Below are 18,675 nucleotides of genomic sequence, written 5' to 3'. Positions count from 1 at the left end.
CTTCAAGCTTGACTGAAAAAATGCAGCTTTCTATTTGCACAGCCGGTTGGCTTCTGGAGAAGACCTTCATGGTCAGACGAGACAAAGACAGATCCTTTTGTGTCTGTTACGAGACGTACGCTTGGAGGAATAAAAGTGAAGCTTTCAAATCTAAGAACACTGTATTAACTCCAGGCATGGTGGAGGTAGTACCATGCTCTGTTTGGCTGTCACACAGTAGACGGAACAATTAAGAAGGTGGACTATCTCACAGCATCACCTCGAATCAACAGATGGTTGAAATATGGATGCAACTGGGACGAACAGGACAATGGTCCTAATTGTCCTGTTCATCCCAGGACAATTGTTACACCTGGTAAAGCAGCAACGCTGATCATTTTATTAAAGATGAAAGAATTTAGACAGTTTTTAACTCTCATGATGCCGCAGTGATCGTTTGACACTGAGATGGAGTTTAGGACCCAGATTACTCCGCAAGGCTCCTGACTACGGTAGCTGTGATGCTCCGATAATCCATCAAGTGGGGCGGCTTCATAGCTTAGCAAAGTCGTGCTGAAACATTTTTTGACAGATTTCTGAGTGCCGTGTAGCACATAAAATTGATTTGAGGTCAGTAAGCCCAACCAGAATTCATACGTAAGGTGAGCTGGATTATAAGGCGCACTGTCGATTTTTGAGAAAATTAAAGGATTTTCTCAAAAAAAAGGAAGTGTGCCTTATAGTGCGGAAAGTACAGTATGTGCCTGGAAACCAACCAATTTAAATGAATGTTACTAGTTCTGCCAAGAAGAATGGTCCATTATCCAGCTAAATGTTTTTTGTTTTTTTTTGCCTGTCCCATTTGGTTCTTTAGCCATCAGAATTGTTGTCTGAAGACCAACAAGGATACCCAATGGATTTACTTTGCCAAATGGATCATCGTGGCATTGCCGTATTGGTCCATTTGGTCGATCTTTGTTTTTATTATTTATTATATTTTATTTTCAGATGTTACAGACGGGACAGACATGAGTGAGGGATAGGAAAGGGAGAAAGAAAGAGGAAGGAAAGGAAAAACAGAAGGGGAGAGGGACAGTGAGAAAGGGGGGGAGAAAAAAAATAAAAATCTCCTGGATCACCTGTTGAGAGAAGAATAGAAAACAAGCAAAAAAAAAACAAAGCAACATACTAAACACAACACCATCGCATTAATCTAGCTAAGTGTAAACAGCAGTAAATACTAAATATTCAATGTTGTTGTGCAGCACGCAGGACAGATGTGCTTCGAAGTAGCAGCCAAGAAAGGTGTAATTTGGGTCTACGAGCAGTGAACACCCGTGTGCATACCTGTGTGGATCAGCATGCTTGTATTCCAAAGGTTTCTCCATGTAACGATCTGCTAGGGAGTGTGGGGGGGCCACAGCCCCGTCCTCCGGGGTGTGAAGCGGGTATGGAGGAGATCAAAACTCCAGACATCCAGAGGCCCCCAGAACACAAGAGACCATGGAAGACCAACAGAGGAGCAGCCGCGCCACTGTCCCAGAAAGAGCTGAGGAGAGTCCCAGATGAGGGCTCACTCAGCAGCCGCGGAGCAGAAGCCAGGGGGAGTTGCAGTGACGCGCCCGTGAGCTCCGCCGGCCCCCAGCTGTGCCTGAGTGACCGAAGGGGCCCAAGCGAGCCCCAGGCTCCAGGCCCCGATAAGCGGCCACCAAGGAGTGAGCCGGTGTGTACCTGGACGCCCATCCCCAGACACAAAGAACCACCAACGCACCGACACCTGAGGGAGTCCGCCACTGGCAGGGGAAGTGGTGGTGGGCGGAGATAGGCCTCCAAACCTGGGAGGGCCTGAGGTGTCCCCAGAGAGGTGGCGTCTGATACCCAACCTGACATATAGACACAGACATACAGGCACACACAGACACAAACATCCATTCCCACCCTCATGCTCTCATATGCACTCACTCCACACTCAACCAACGTGGAGACAGACATAAAGAGACGCTGTACACACGATCACACTCCCCAAGCGTACTCTACAAACCGGGTCTAGGTACCCTTGCCCCTGGAGGGGGCGAACTGCACCCAGACCCAGGTGGTGTTACCCTTTTCCCTGCGGTGGGGAGAGGCAGACCGCCCCGACTCCGTAGCAGCAGGGAGGCCCCACACCCCAGACCGCAGTCGGACGGCCAACTCCTCCTAGCCCTCCCGCTCCAGCAGGCCGCAGAGAATGGGGGTGGGAGAAGACTCCAAACCTCCCTCCACCCGCTCATTGTAGTGTTGATGCATGTGTGTTCTAAGGTGCAATTAAAACCCAGGAGGGCATTTATCCAGCTAAATGTGACGTGTGTTGATGGCTGGTTAAGGTGCCAAGTGCTGAGGAGCATTTAATCAAATATTAGCAGGGGTGTATATTTGAGCCGGTCGAAGTAAAAAAGCTCGTGTGTGTGTTAGAGAAAATCTCAAATGAATTTAAACTTATGCTTCCGATATTTGTCTCATAAAGTCATTAAAGATGCAGGTTAAAGTAACCATGAAAAACTCCATGACATTCACGTCCTTGATGAGTTTATGTCAACTTTTGACCACATGTTGTGTAAATGAACATTTCTCTGAACACCAGGCTGTAAAAAGCTACTCGAGGTAAATAACTGACCAAGTTCACTGTCACAGTTCCAAGAAAGGGAAGGGCTGTACTTACTGCATTAAAGACCAATGACTTGTTATAGATACAGTGTGATTAACTTGTGGTAAATAAGGCATGAATTGTCTATTTCCCCCTGTCTTTACTTGAAGCCAAAGGTGTATTTATTATAATTATAATATCTTAAAACTATACTGACAATCACATTTAACAAGATGTTAACAATGCTGACTTTTATGACTTCAAACACTAAATTTAAATAGATTGATAGCACAGTTTACAATAAGTAAACAGCATAATGTCACAATAATAACACAACCATATCAAACAATGTGTTTCCTGTAAGATCACTTTGTGTTTCTGTGTCTTTCAGCTGGACCCAGCAGCCTACATAGACACCTGTCTTTACCTGTTTTGCAGCCTGCCAGCCAAAGAGAGGGAGGGGGCAGTGTGTGACACCCTGGCTAGCTACGCCCGAGAGTGTGCCCAACAGCACATCATCTTAATGTGGAGGACACCCACCCTGTGTGGTAAGGAAATGTCTCACGTCTCCTCTGTCCTCCCCTGCCTTCTGCTCTCAGAGTGATCTTGCGTTACATCTGATAAATGCGACGACTGGGTGTTCAGTCAGTGGATCAATTCAGTAAAATTGCTTACACAGCATTTAGCTAAAGTTTGCTAACATCATAGATATAAAAAAGGGAATGTAGCCAACATGATGTCACTCATTGGTTTGACTCACATTTTGAAGCCTCTGTTTCAGCATTCTTGGTTGTAAGGAGCCTCATGTCTCTATATTGCAGTTGAATATGGTAATGTAGTGTCATGGTATATAATTTGTGTCCAGACTTACTGACTATTCAGCTAATGCTATCTGCTTGGTTAGCCAGAAGCATCCATAAAATGCTACGACACATGCTTTGACACAGAAACCGGGATTTTAATTTAGGGTCTGTAGGTTCTAACTTTATTTTGAACTCACTAACAGTATCTATACGTAGGACTCTCTCTGAGTTCCAAAGCAGTGCTGACTCACAGCACATTATTATAAACTGTAAGCAACCATATCTTCTCTCACAGCAACCGGTCGCAGCAGATGGCCACGCCCCTCCCTGAGCCTGGGTCTGGTGCAGGTTACTTCCTGTTAAAAGGGAGTTTTTCCTTCCCACTGTCACTGCTGCATGAATAAAATTGAATTGAGTTGAATATCTCTGGCTAGGTTAGGGTTAGGGAACCTCTCTTCTTTAATAAGAATAAGAATAACTTTATTTTTCCCGAGGGAAATTCTTTTGCTCAAAGCAGCAGGAGAGTCAGAGGAACAGATGAATAAGATATAAAATATATACAATAATAATAGTAGTGTACAGTAATATACAGTAGTAGGATAGTGCAAGACATAGTATCAAATAACTCTAACGAATATATATGACTGGATCCTGGAGAGTAAATAACTTAACTATCAGTGCAGGAGATTCTAGAAAGTGACATAGTATTGTGCAATAGAATAAAGGGAGTAGCAGCGTATGATGGGGGGATGAAACACATATTCAATAAGGTACTGTTGGGTAATATCGCACGGTCTGAAAGGGAACAGAATAACATTGGTATTAGTCTCAGGAAAATCACCTACAGAGTAAGGAAGAGTTATACAGTCTTATTGCCACCAGCACAAAGGATTTCCTGTGGCGGTCAGTTCTGCATTTCGGGGCAATGAGTCTTTTGCTGCGTGTGCTCCGATGGTCCATCATGGGGGCATGCATGGGGTGGGAGGGGTTATTCATGATAGAAACAAGCTTTCTTAGCATTCTCCTCTCAGACACCTCCTCCAGGTTCTCAAGTCTGACACCCAGGACAGAACCAGCCTTTTTAATCAGTTTGTTCAGCCTGTTGGCATCGGCTGTCTTCACCCCACTGCCCCAGCACACAGCTGCAAAGAACAAAGCGCTCTCCACCACCGAGTGATAAACATGGTCAGCATTTTCCTACCAACATTGAAGGACCTGAGTCACCTCAGTAGGAAAAGCCGACTCTGCCCTTTTTTGAAGATAGCATTGGTGTTCTTGGTCCAGTCCAGTTTACAGTCCAAGTGTACCCCCAGGTACCGGTAGTCCTCAACGATCTCCACATCAGCCCCTCTGATGGTGACAGGGTTAGGAGGAGGAGCCTGCTTCCTAAAGTCCATGATCAGTTCTTTTGTCTTTGTGATGTTAAGTTGTAGGTGGTTAAGCTCACACCACTCGAGAAAGCTGTCCACCACACTCCTGTACTCCTCCTCCTGTCCATCCCTGATACAGCCCACAATGAGCGGCAGCTCTTCAGTCGGACATGCTGTGGTCGACTTGTTAAATAGTCCATAATCCAAGCTACCAGTGGGGCGTCCACCTGCATTTCTGTGAGCTTATTCCCCAGCAGTGATGGTCTGATCATGTTAAAAGCACTGGAGAAGTCAAAGAACATGACCCTCACAGTGCTCCCAACAATGTCCAGATGAGAATAAGCCTGGTCCAGCAGGTAGATGATGGCATCCTCCACGCCAATACGAGGTTGCTAGGCAAACTGCAGGGGGTCCAGCCAGGGCTCCACGAGCAGACGCATCAGGATGAGTCTCTCTAGCGTCTTCATGACATGTGAAGTCAGAGCCACTGGCCTGTAGTCACCGAGGGTCAACGGGTTGATCTTTTTAGGGTCAGGAACCAGGCAGGATGTCTTCCAGAGTGATGGGACTCTCTGCATTTCCAGACTCATGTTGAAGATCTGTTGTAGAACTCCAGACAGCTGGGAAGCACAGCACCTGAGGGCCCTGGGACTGACACCGTCAGGGCCAGCAGCTTTGCTGGAGTGGAGTCTGCCCAATTCTCTTTTGATGTCATCTGCTGAGAGGGACAGGGTGAGACGGTCTGAGGGGGCAGGAGAGGGGGGAGGAGAAAGGAGAAGATGGGAAGAGCTGGGTGTGGAGACAGGAGCCGCAGGGCAGTCAAACCTATTGAAGTGCAGATTTAGGTTGTTTGCACTTTCGACGTCTCCATCCATCCCAACACCTCTCTTTTGTCTCAGGCCAGTGATGGCCCCCATTCCATTCCACACCTCCCTGGTGCTGTTGTCCTGCAGTTTGCTTTCCAGCCTCCTTCTGTAGGACTCTTTACCCTCTGCAATCTTGGCTTTCAGCTCCTTCTGCACCAGTTTCAGCTGATCTCTGTCACTGTTTCTGAAAGCTCTTTTCTTCTTGTTCAGGGTTTCTTTGATGTCTTTGGTAACCCAGGGCTTATTGTTGGAGAAGCACAAAATGTTTTTTTGGGATCCACAGTGTCCACACAGAAGTTGATATAATCTGTAACACAGCCTGTCAGATTGTCAATATTGTCCTGATGAGAATCACGCTATAATAATGCTGCTTTCTCTCTTTTATCTGTCCTTTCAGACCGTGTCTGTCCCAGAGGTCAGGTGTTTTCAGACTGCATATCATCCTGTCCTCCCAGTTGTACTTCTCCACAGCCCCCCGCAGCCATGGGCCAGTGCAGGGACGAGTGTGTTGGAGGATGCGAGTGCCCTCCAGGCCTCTATTTTCACCAGGGAAGGTGTCTGAAAAGAGATGATTGTCCTTGCTTTCATCGCAGACGCACATACCAGTCAGGGGACAAAATACAACAGAGATGCAACACCTGGTGAGGAGGGAGTCTTTTCCTGTCAACTCTTCATCGTTTACCCATTTTCCCCATTTATGTGCAACTTTTTTTGCCTTTACCTTGACAGTGTGTGTAGCTCGGGTCAGTGGCAGTGTACTGGGGAGAAGTGTGCGGCAGAGTGCGCCCTGATGGGCGGTTTACAGGTGACCACTTTTGACAAAAAGAGGTACTCACTGCAGGGAAGCGACTGCTCCTTCATTGCTGTGGAGGTGAGCCATGTGTAGAGAAATGCAATCAAACACATTTGCTTACACTATGAGGCAGATTTGTGCATTGTTACTTTGTTCTTATTCTCTGTGTGTTTTCAGGACTTTGTTGACAGGAAGGTAGTTGTGAGTGTACGCTGTGGAGAATGTACGGCAGGGGGAGGGGAAGGAGGAGGGGGGTGTCTAAAGGAGATGTCAGTAACAGCTCTCCGGACCACAGTCACCATCACAGACACCGGTATGGTATGAAGGTTTGCTTGATAGATCACAGGAAATCAAATCTAGATGTGTCTAGTAGTTTGTTTCTCTTACTGTTCTCTTTAGGCTCACAACACAGCTTTACCCAGCAATTAATGCTGCTTTAGACCATCGACTGTATACAAAAACAACACCAAAATCACAAACAAGCTTGTGTCCAGTTTGATAACTTTAACTATATACCCATCGATGTCTAGGGATGGGTATCGTTTAGGTTTTATCCAAAACCGGTGCCAAAACGGTACTTTTGAAATGGTGCCGGTGCTTAAACGGTGCTCGAACCGGTGCTTAAAGAATGGAGAACACCAACTTTGTCCAAAAACCTCTCATGTTCATCTGTTTTTTTGTAAAAAGATAACAATGTTAGCCTTTTCTGCAGCTATGGGGCATATATGGTATCACTCTTGGCTGGAAGCAGTGCTTAAACAATGGAAAACACAAACTTTGTCCAAAAACCTCTCATGTTCAGCTGTTTTCCACTTTTTCTTTGGCCATTTTAGCCTTTTTAGTCAGGGTGAAGGGAGTATCTGCCATTAAACAAGAAGACAGCCGCATGTAGCTATGATGATGTTTGCTAGTTCACCTTACATGCATTAATGTAATAACGTGGTTAGCCTACTCAACGTAAATTACACACGAACAACATTAAGCTACTCACGCAGAGAAGAACGGCTGCTGCTGCATCATCATCCTCATCATTTCTGCTACACTGGCAGGGCTAGGGGCCAGGACTCTCCTCTTCGTGTTTTTGGGGGATGTTGCTAACTCCGGCTACGATAACAGGCACCACACCCGCAGTAGATGTGCTCGGTCTTTGATAGCAAGCTATCAAATACAGTGCATTTCTCTGCTTTAAAAAAAAGGTGTTTCATCAGATTCGAGATGTTACCTCCTTTGTAGTGATGCGCGAATCATGAACGAATCGTTCAATAAGAATCACTTTAATGACTCACAAGCCCAACTGACTCACTGACTCATCCCTGTTGCTGTTAGCAAACTAATTTCATTAGTAGAAATATATCTAGCTTATAATTAAAACTGTGTGAAAAACAACAACAGCCAGTTTCTTAACGAAAACATTTCTGCACTGAACTGGAAGAAAAAACCCTGAGTAGAAGCTCACATCAAGACAATAGCTCCTCGGTTCACAGTAGCATCGCTCTGCTAACATGCTAACAGCACATTTGAGCTGCTCACCCCCTCCCTTCCTGTGCTGAATCGTAGCCTAAGCGAATCACTCAAGGAATCACTCACCCCCTCCCTCCTGGCTCAAAGCTTCTTCTTCTTCGTAGCTCTGCTCTAAAAGAACGTACGTACCTGGGCCCGCCTACTATCCTTAGGAAAGGTAAAATGATTGGCTAGAATCCAAAGTGTATCACATCTCAGGACAAAAAAGCACCAAAATAAAGCACCAAAATGTGCGCTGCTTTTCGGTCTGGTTACTACCGTTTATGTCAGAACCGGTGCCATTATCAATAAGTCAGTTATTTACAAAAAATAATAACATAGTTTTATGTAGTTGTTGCAAACGCATTCACCTGGGGCAAAGGTGCAAGATTGTGGCTATTTGAGGAACTGCAGTTTTTGGTTCTTTTGCAAGGACTTCTTTTTACAACCTTGCAGGCTGCAGATTGCGTCATAGTGCAGCATTTTTGTGCAATCAAAGCACAAACAGGTTTTTATAGTAGACACTGTAGAGCGTCTTGGACTTTTAGATTGAATGTGCTGATTGCATTCTGATTGGTTACAGCTGATATTGTTACCTTCAGGTTCAGTGACACTGAATGGCCAGAAGGAAGCGGTGCCCTTGGTAACAGGGGATCTAGCTGTGCTTAAGGCCTCCTCCTCATTTCTGCTCATCCAGATGTTTGGAGCCCAGATTCTGTGGTACCTAGATGGACCCCTGGCGTTCATCACCTTGCAGCCTGGCTTTGGAAACAAGGTGATCTTCAAACTACTCCTAGTGCTTTCAATATACTGTCCAACTGTAACATGGTTCAGAGGTCCAGTTTAGTGACCCAAGGTAGCTTCTGCAGATTAGCAAATTAGCTGTACAGATGTCACCCTCAAGTTATAACATCATTTAAGTGGGTGTTATATAGAAATGCCCCAACCATAATGTTGTCACAGAGCCAACCTGCGATCTGCAAAGAAATAAGACACGTTCTATTATGTGGAATCTCAAAGAGAAGCGCGCTAGGGCCAGGTGGTAGGCACTAAACTGTAAAATTACCATAAAACACAATGTTCAAGCAATTCCATAACATGGGATCAATCCTTCTCTGTTGGACATGGGTATATATGACAAGGTGCGCGGCCTGTGTGGAACACTGACCTGGAACCAGCGTGACGACTTTACCACCCCAGAAGGAGATGTGGAGAACAGCGTGACATCCTTTGTGGCGAAATTCACAACAGCGCTCTGCACCCTGCCTGGAGGAGCTGCACCAGAGGCCTGCTCCACGTACACCCAGAGGCGGCAGTATGCAGAGACTGTGTGTGCTGTCCTCCACAGCCCCATCTTTCAGGTCAGTGTGATGGGTACTTCTGGTCATCTCTCACGAGTTTGTTGCCTTCGCTTTTATTCACACTTGCACCTCCATCTCTGATTCTACAGTTGTGTCACGACGTGGTGGAGAGGGAGCCATATTTCCGTCTCTGTCTGTCAGAGGTTTGCAGCTGTGTGCTGCAGGGATCCTGTCACTGCACCGTCCTCACTGCCTATGCCCGACACTGTGCTCAGGAAGGTGTTGTGGTCCAGTGGCGCAACCGCACCTTCTGCAGTAAGCTGGAGGACCGTTGTTTGTGTTGTTTTGAGGCTTTGAGGGAAAAGTTATTACTATTTAGAGACCAAAAGAATGTTTTTTCTGATACAGTGTGCTAAAACCAATGCTCTGCTACGCTATCTCTTCCTTTCTCCCCAGCAATGCAGTGTTCAGGGGGTCAGGTGTACCAGGAGTGCGGTCGCACTTGTGGGAACTCATGCTCAGATTTGAGACACAGCTGGAGCTGTGATGACAGTCGCAGTCAAAGCTTGTGTGTTCCAGGCTGCCAGTGCCCACCAGGGCTTGTGCAGGACCAGCAGGGTCAGTGTGTTCCCATCTCTTTGTGCCCATGCATGCAAGGAGCAGTGATGTATTCACCTGGGGCCATGGTTCAAAATAACTGCAACACCTGGTATGTAGTCAAGGAGTTTGTCTCACCTTTCTGCCGCTACACACTTTGATCATGAAATACGTTTAGATTGAGAATTTTTAAATCTTTTATGAAATATTAAATCCACGGTACAGATGCAGATGTACACAAAAAAACACTTCGTAAATGCATCAGAGCTCAGTGGGGAAAAAAATCATACTGGATATCAATACTGGTATGGACTGGTCAGGAACCAGAGGACGAAACATCATTTAATGGAAATGAAGACTACCAACCTGCAGATGGCTAAATTCAAAGACACCCAAAATTCAAAGTGAATAAAAGATGCAGTGGTACTCAGTAGTTTGTATTGCCCCCATTGTGGTGGATGGTGTCCGGGGGATCTCCTCCCTGATCAGGAGCAGGGCATCACTGAGCTGCTGGACATTCTGAGGTACACTGAGGTCAAACACAATGTCCCACAGATGTTCTGTTGCATTTAGGTCAAGTGAGGTCAGGGCCAGTCAGTGGTGTAAATTCCTTTATCCTCCAGGAACAGCCTGCATACTCTCACCATATGAGGCCGGGCATTGCCGTGCAGCAGGAGACACCCAGGACTGCCTGCACCAGCGCAGGGTCTGACAGTGGGTCCAAGAAGCTCATCCTGATACTTAAACGCTGCCTAGCCTGTAGAGGTCTGCATGTGTTCCCCAAACCATCACTGACCCACCACCAATCTGTTCATGCTGAATGATGTTACAGGCAGCTCTCCACAGATTCTCCAGGCTCTTTCACATCTGTCACATGTGCTCAGGGTGAACCTGCTCTGAAAAGCACAGAGCACCAGTGGTAGCCCTGTCATTCCTGCTAGTTGGCAACTGACAATGCCAAATATCAAACTGGGCCCCACGATAGCTACGATAGGCTCCAGCACCCCCCGTGACCCAGAGAAGGATAAGCGGAAGCGAATGGATGGATGGATCATCCCGAGGGAAATTGGGTTAAGGCTGCCAGCCTTGCCAGTGCCATCTTACTCTTCCGACCATACAGAAAGACAGGTCAGAGAGGTATAACAATGGAAAATGCACAACATGAGGAAAGACCCCCCCAGACTGAGCTCCAAAAGGGAGATCAGTTTGAGAACAGAAAAAAACACCTCAGCACATAAATCATCAGATCTCACAACATAGAAGACATGAGCTTCGAAGGCGTTTGGAGGGGCTGGGGGGTGAGTGTAGGTCTGTGTCAGTGCACGTGTGTGACTGTGTGTGTTCCATGTTCAACTGAGAGAAAGTTTCCATTCACCCGGTTAAGCAAAAGTCAACAATTTTCGATCGATGCGGGCGGCCTTGAATGAGGGGAAAGAGTCACAACACAGTTTTGTTATCTAAGGGAGAATTTTTGTTGAAAAGCAATTTGTGTTGAATCTCCTCCAAGCTCTTGAGAGTGTGCTGGGAGACACAGCAATGACACATATTGATGTACCACCCTGGTTGAGTTGGACTACCTGTCCTCCACCATAAAAGCCTCCTGTTTGGGGAATCTCATTGTTGCTTCTCTAATGCAGTTAATTTCATTATAACCCCAAAACTGATCAACAGCCCCTCTGCTACTTAACTGACCACATCAGTATCCCCTGATGTCCTCGGATTAATCTGGTATACTACACTTCTGAAGAAAGCAGAAATTAATGAAGTTACTTAGGTGTCATTTTTCTTTGACCTCATATAGATGATTGCTTTTCTGATTGTTGTTTTTTAACAGTACATTGTAAAAGCAGCCCTTTCTCTTTTATGGCTATCTGAGTGCAGCTTTTATCATTCGCCACCGGTCATAAAGACTCAGTTGAAGTAAGCATGTTTCATCATCATCGCCTGCAGAGCTACAGTATCATACTGACCCGGTTTCATGAACAAAGTCCCGTTTTATGAGTGCGGTAGGCGAGGACGCATTGTTACAGATTTGTGCCTGTTCATCAGTGAGGACAGGTCGGTCTCTTTGGAAACTCCTGACGTTGTGAGCCTGGCTGTAATAACTGGGGTAATTTGAATTTAGCTGTACCCTTGTGAATATCTGCACAAGTTAGCATTAGCCCAACTTTTATGTCGTATACATGGTTTGCAAAAGTATTGGGCCCCCTTGAACTTTCCCACATTTTGTCACATTACAGCCACAAACATGAATCAGTTTTATTGGAATTCCAGGTGAAAGACCAACACAAAGTGGTGCACACGTGAGAAGTGGAACGAAAATCACACATGATTCCAAACATGTTTTACAAATAAATAACTGCAAAGTGGGGTGTATGTAATTATTCAGCCCCCTGAGTCAATACTTTGTAGAACCAGCTTTTGCTGCAGTTCCAGCTGCCAGTCTTTTAGGGTCTGTCTCTACCAGCTTTGCACATCTACAGACTGAAATCTTTGCCCATTCTTCTTTGCAGAACAGCTCCAGCTCAGTCAGATTAGATGGACAGCGTTTGTGAACAGCAGTTTTCAGATCTTGTCACAGATTCTGGATTGGATTTAGATCTGGACTTTGACTGGGCCAGTCTAACACATGGATATGTTTTGTTTTAAACCATCCCATTGTTGCCCTGGCTTTATGTTTAGGGTCGCTGTCCTGCTGGAAGGTGAAGCTCCGCCCCAGTCTCAAGTCTTTTGCAGACTCCAAGAGGTTTTCTTCCAAGACTGCCCTGTATTTGGCTCCATCCATCTTCCCATCAACTCTGACCAGCTTCCCTGTCCCTGCTGAAGAGAAGCACCCCCAGAGCATGATGCTGCCACCACCATATCTGACAGTGGGGATGGTGTGTTCAGAGTGATGTGCAGTGTTAGTTTTCCACACATAGTGTTTTGCATTTTGGCCAAAAAGTTCCATTTTGGTCTCATCTGACCAGAGCAGCTTCTTCCACATGTTTGCTGTGTCCCCACATGGCTTGTGGCAAACTGCAAACGGGACTTCTTATGGTTTTCTGTTAACAATGGCTTTCTTCTTGCCACTCTTCCATAAAGGCCAACTTTGTGTAGTGCACCACTAATAGTTGTCCTATGGACAGATTCCCCCACCTGAGCTGTAGATCTCTGCAGCTCGTCCAGAGTCACCATGGGCCCCTTGGCTGCATTTCTGATCAGCTCCTTGTTCGGCCTGCGAGTTTAGGTGGACGGCCTTGTCTTGGTAGGTTTACAGTTGTGCCATACTCCTTCCATTTCTGGATGATTGCTTGAAAAGTGCTCCGGGGGATGTTCAAGGCTTGGGAAATCTTTGTGTAGCCTAAGCCTGCTTTAAATTTCTCAATAACTTTATCCCTGACCTGTCTGGTGTGTTCTTTGGACTTCATGGTGTTGTTGCTCCCAATATTCTCTTAGACAACCTCTGAGGCCGTCACAGAGCAGCTGTATTTGTACTGACATTAGATTACACACAGGTGCACTCTGTTTAGTCATTAGCACTCATCAGGCAACGTCTATGTGCAACTGACTGCACTCAGACCAAAGGGGGCTGAATAATTACGCACACCCCACTTTGCAGTTATTTATTTGTAAAAAATGTTTGGAGTCATGTATGATTTTCGTTCCACTTCTCACGTGTGCACCACTTTGTGTTGGTCTTTCACCTGGAATTCCAATAAAACTGATTCATGTTTGTGGCTGTAATGTGACAAAATGTGGGAAAGTTCAAGGGGGCCAAATACTTTTGCAAGACACTGTATTTAAATGACTGCAACTGCAAACTATAGATGCACATAAGAGCGTGATGCCTACTTGGTGGTGCAAGAGCTCTGATGAAATCACTCTATGTTCCTGCTTGCTGATACAGGATAGGTTGATTTCATTGCATTTCTTTACCATGTAACGGCAGTGTGCATTACTCTGTGGGTTTAAGTAACTTACCGACGGCTCAGATTAGTTTCTCTCTGATTTCTAATATATTGGGACATGTTGGTCTGTACAGAGTCCGTTTTGTACGTGACTTGTTTCCTTTGAGCTGGTGATATCAGTCTGACCTGAGTAATTGCTATGAGGAAACAGGGAAATTCTGGTTAATCATTAAGCAGATATCGTAAATGACATAAAGTATATCAGGGCACATTAAATGAAAAACACTGGCTGTTGATTCAAGTGAATCATTAAGTGATTCTTGTCACGCCTCAGCTGCTGTTAAAGGAGAATAAAAATGTATGGATGATAGTTTAGTGTCATCACTATGAAGTCTGCTTTATAGTGTATTCACTGTTTCACCTGCTAAACCAAACTTGTTAATAACAACGTTTCAGTAATAATCTTTAATAGACCTATAATGTCTTGGTAATACCATTCAGTAGATGTTCATACTAACTCCACTCCCTCGTCTCTTCCCTCCATAGTGTGTGTGAGCAGGGATTGTTTAACTGTACTCAAGAGCTCTGTGAGGAGGTGAACCAGTGCCCCGGCACTCTGGTCTACTCCCCACGCTCCTGCCTCCTCACCTGCTCGAGCCTGGACCCTCCTGGCCAACAGCAGGGCTCAAGCGTCATGCAGTCAAGCTGCAGAGAGCCCCTGTCTGGCTGTGTGTGTCCACAGGGGACTGTCTTACTAGTGAGTGAAAACCTTTTTTGTGCAGGTTTATGCAGATGTTGCTGTAGGTTTATGATCACATTCATTTCTGTTCCAGTCATATCCTCCCGAGGCCCTGCCTATTAATGCATGTCCTCTGTAGTGGACACACTACTTTTTATTCAACATCTGTAGGGTGCTATCATGGCTTATTTCAAACAGCTGGTGAACAGAGGAGCTTCACTAAGGGCCAATATTAGATAGATAAGGATTATTTTCAACGTCAATCGTGCAAAAAATCATGAATCCCTTAATGTCAGCTCCAAATTAAATTCCATGGTGTTTTGTGAGTTTAGAGACAAACAACACAACGAGAGCTGTAGTCTTTGATCATGACCGACATTTTCGTACTTTACATCTTCTTTTCCTTCAGGGCGACCGCTGTGTTCTGCCAGATGAATGTCCATGTCACCACAATGGTCGACTTTATTACAGCAATGACACCATCACTAAGGACTGCAACACATGGTAATGTATGAGCTGAGTGCATCAAAATTCTTTAAGATATATTAATTATAAACGTATTCTTTTTACAACGGTATCATTTTTCCCTGCAGTGTGTGCAATGAGCGTCGCTGGCACTGTGGCCGCTCTGCCTGTGCTGGTGTATGTGTGGCAACGGGGGACCCACACTATGTGACGTTCGACGGTCGTTGCTACTCTTTCCTGGGTGACTGCCAGTACGTGTTAGCCAGGGAGACCAGCGGCTTATTCAGCGTCACGGCGGAGAACGTGCCGTGTGGAAGCACGGGAGTCACCTGCACAAAATCAGTCACCCTCAGTCTGGGAAACACGGTCATACATCTTCTAAGAGGTAGAGGGCTCAATGGTGCTGCTAAATGAGAGTTTATATCCAGCAAACATGGCCCCTTGGAACCCATGTGAGAGCAGAATACTGCTTTAGAAAAAGCCCCCTATTCACAAGAGGTCACCACATAGTTGATATGTCAGATTTTTACACCACATACCCAACTACTACACTCAAACTAGAGACCTTCTGATTCATACTCAAACATGTAAATCATTGCACGGGTAAGCTACTTGCCCTCAAAGGCAAAACCCCGAACGTCCCATCAAACAAGTTCGTCTGTGATCTTGAGTTTAACTTAACTTTTACTGAAGTTTTGAATCACTTGTGTGTTCTTAGGTGCTGTTTTTATCAGACATGACTCACAAATGTGTCCTATTTCTCTTTTGGCAAAGTGATTGTACTATGTGAGGAAAGTGAGGGTCTAATTGCTAAACTGTCTGTGACATTAGGTAATGCTGTGACAGTAAATGGGATGCCAGTTAGCCTACCAAAGTCTTACAGTGGCAGTGGCCTGACTTTGGAAAAAGTTGGCCTGTTTGTGTCCCTCTCGTCACGTCTTGGAGTCACTTTGCTGTGGGATGGAGGTAAGACGCACACATATAAACTAAATATAAAAGATCCTTTGCAGAAAATACACAGAAAAACATTGAAATACTTAAAGTGACACGCATTTGCTCCTTTAAAGTAGGGATTTAAGTTCATCCCTACTGGCCGTTAGAGCGATTGCAGCCTGTCAAAATGATCAGTATTTACAACAACATTAGTATATGTAGTTGCCATAGTGTCTGTGCCTTGCTTAAAAACTCTGTCCCATAATTGCTGCTTGCAACTTGCATTTCTTCTTCCAGGTATGCGTGTGTACGTGCGTTTGGCGGCCCATCTTCGTGGTCGGGTCGGGGGCCTGTGTGGTAACTTTGATGGGGACACAGAGAACGACTTCACAACACGGCAGGGAATTGTGGAATCGACAGCCGAGCTGTTTGGAAACTCTTGGAAGGTCAGCCCATCCTGCCCTGACGTGGCAGACCAGGACCTCCGGGACCCCTGCGCTGTAAGTTCACATTCACACACACACAGAGGGATTTTTGGTTTTAGTCTGCGTTACACTAAGTTCTGACACTGTCTTCTTCAGCTGAACCCCCACAGAGTGACATGGGCCAGGAAAAAATGTGCTGTGCTGACTCAGGGACTCTTCTCAAGGTGCCACCCTGAGGTGCCCTTTCAGCAGTATTATGACTGGTGTGTCTTTGATGCTTGTGGGTGAGTGGCAGCGCTAATCTATGCAAGACATATTAAACCTAAAAAAATATATACCGTATTTTTTGGACCATAAGGCGCACAGGATTATACGGAGCATTAAGTGAAACAAAACAGTCAGATAAGTCAAACTTTACTTAACTCATTCTTCTTGCTTCCTCCACTTTCCTACCATTGATTCATCCATCCCATCCATCCATTCGCTTCCGCTTATCCTTTTTCAGGGTCGCGGGGGGCGCTGGAGCCTATCCCAGCTGTCATAGGGCGAGAGGCGGGGTACACCCTGGACAGGTCGCCAGTCTGTCGCAGGGCCAACATACAGGGACAGACAACCATTCGCACTCACTTTCATTCGCACATTCACACCTAGTGACAATTTGGGTTATCCAATTAACCTATCCCCACTAAGTGCATGTCTTTGGACGGTGGGAGGAAGCCGGAGTACCCGGAGGGAACCCACGCAAACACGGGGAGAACATGCAAGCTCCACACAGAAAGACCCCGGCCTGATGGTGGAATTGAACTCAGGACCTTCTTGCTGTGCGGCAACAGTGCTAACCACCGTGCTGCCATTGATTCATTAATGTTGAATTCTCTGCAGCTGCTCTGTTTCCACGTTGTTGCAGTACATTAATGACTAACCTCGTATTGTGGATGGATTATCTCAGTTGTTCTCCTGACTGAAGTTTGGTCCGTTTACAGCATCCTGCCTTGGGATTGCATTTGTCTCTAACCATCGGGAACCCTCACGTTAACTTTTATCGAGTGGAAAAATGTTAGCCTTCATCCTCCAGCTTCACTGTGTTTATGTTATGCTAACATAGCTGTGTTGCTAGCAATCACGTAGCACATCATTATATACCAGCTAGCCCAACTTCAGTAACCCTACAAACGTCACTGCTGTTTAGTTTTCTGTCTTCATTTATGCTGGAAGTGATAGCAGAGCTGTACGTTTGAATGTTTTCAGAAATCTCAGTCAGAACATGCTATATCATGCTTAGGTGGAAACTAGTGAGCTAACCTCCTGCTAACTTCTAACTCTGTTAAATGTAATAAATCCTGTTTTCATGGATGCCTGGATGTTAAACTTAATTGTTACACCTGGTAAAGCAGCAACACTGATCATTTTATTAAAGATGAAAGAATTTAGACAGTTTGTAACTCTCAGTGATGCTGCAGTGATTGTTTGACTTTGGGACCTGAAGACGACGGAGTTTAGGACCCAGATTACTCCGTGAGGCTCCTGACTGTGGCAGCCGTAATGCTCCAACCATCCATCAAGCGGTGCGGCTTCATAGCTACCAAAGTCATACTAAAACATTTTTTGACAAATTTTTGAGCGCCGTGAGGCACATAAAATCGGTTCGAGGTCAGTAAGCACAGCCAGAATTCATGCATCAGTATTATAAGGCGCACTGCAGATTTTTGAGAAAATTAAAGGATTTTAAGTGTGCCTTATAGTGCGGAAAATACAGTTGTATCTAGCATATTTATAATGCTGCAAAGTTAGTGGGTTAATCTATTTTGCACTTTATCATCAGCTTTATCTGCTGTCTGAAGTATCTAGTTTCACTTTACAGATTTGTTTGAGTAAAACGGTCCGTACCCTTTTGCAGTTTAGCAAACAATCCCTGTTTTTATGAGCATAAACTGAAATCTGATTAAACTGAGGCAAGAACAATGACTGTTTATGATATCAATTATCATTTGGTGAAAGAAAATTTTACTTGACCAAGAAAAATGCAATCTTCAGTCACTGGGTTTTAGTTTAAAAAAAAACTGTCCGCTGTTACAAAAATGATTACAGGACTGCCACCAGCAAAGCATGCTGCTTATACAGCAGTTAGTAAGGAAAAATGTAACCAAGTCATTCTAAAACTGTGTATTTGGAGTAACAGTTTAAAGGTAGCTTTGTTGTTTGTCACGTGTTTTAGCTGTGACTCAGGTGGAGACTGTGAGTGTCTCTGTACAGCCATCGCTACCTACGCCGAAGAGTGTAACCGGCGAGGGGTCTACATCCACTGGCGGTCCCAGGAGCTCTGTCGTACGTTGCCATCCTGCACACACGCCCATACCTGAGCTAATGTCCGGGGCACACTTTCTCTAACTT

General features: G+C 45.4%; 1 protein-coding gene across 4 annotated transcripts in view; it reads left to right on the top strand.

The window, feature by feature from the left end:
• sspo (SCO-spondin) overlaps nt 1–18,675 on the top strand; it is a 102,289-nt gene that overhangs the window by 6,348 nt on the left and 77,266 nt on the right. For all 4 annotated transcript variants that reach the window (XM_085418025.1, XM_085418021.1, XM_085418024.1 and 1 more), the window contains exons 11-25: nt 2,994–3,150; nt 6,039–6,282; nt 6,371–6,512; nt 6,612–6,747; nt 8,537–8,709; nt 9,077–9,295; nt 9,385–9,550; nt 9,692–9,944; nt 14,269–14,479; nt 14,871–14,965; nt 15,055–15,311; nt 15,758–15,892; nt 16,157–16,359; nt 16,441–16,568; nt 18,500–18,609. In XM_085418025.1, coding sequence (XP_085274151.1) covers nt 2,994–3,150; nt 6,039–6,282; nt 6,371–6,512; nt 6,612–6,747; nt 8,537–8,709; nt 9,077–9,295; nt 9,385–9,550; nt 9,692–9,944; nt 14,269–14,479; nt 14,871–14,965; nt 15,055–15,311; nt 15,758–15,892; nt 16,157–16,359; nt 16,441–16,568; nt 18,500–18,609 — 2,629 coding nt within the window. The remainder of the gene's footprint in view (nt 1–2,993; nt 3,151–6,038; nt 6,283–6,370; nt 6,513–6,611; nt 6,748–8,536; nt 8,710–9,076; nt 9,296–9,384; nt 9,551–9,691; nt 9,945–14,268; nt 14,480–14,870; nt 14,966–15,054; nt 15,312–15,757; nt 15,893–16,156; nt 16,360–16,440; nt 16,569–18,499; nt 18,610–18,675) is intronic.

Source organism: Rhamphochromis longiceps, linkage group LG9, assembly GCF_057381845.1.
Source record: "Rhamphochromis longiceps isolate RC_006_pf linkage group LG9, R_longiceps_female_GT1.1, whole genome shotgun sequence".
Taxonomy (NCBI): Eukaryota; Metazoa; Chordata; class Actinopteri; order Cichliformes; family Cichlidae; genus Rhamphochromis; species Rhamphochromis longiceps.
Note: the sequence above shows the minus strand (reverse complement) of the source record. Positions and strands in the feature narration are given on the sequence as shown.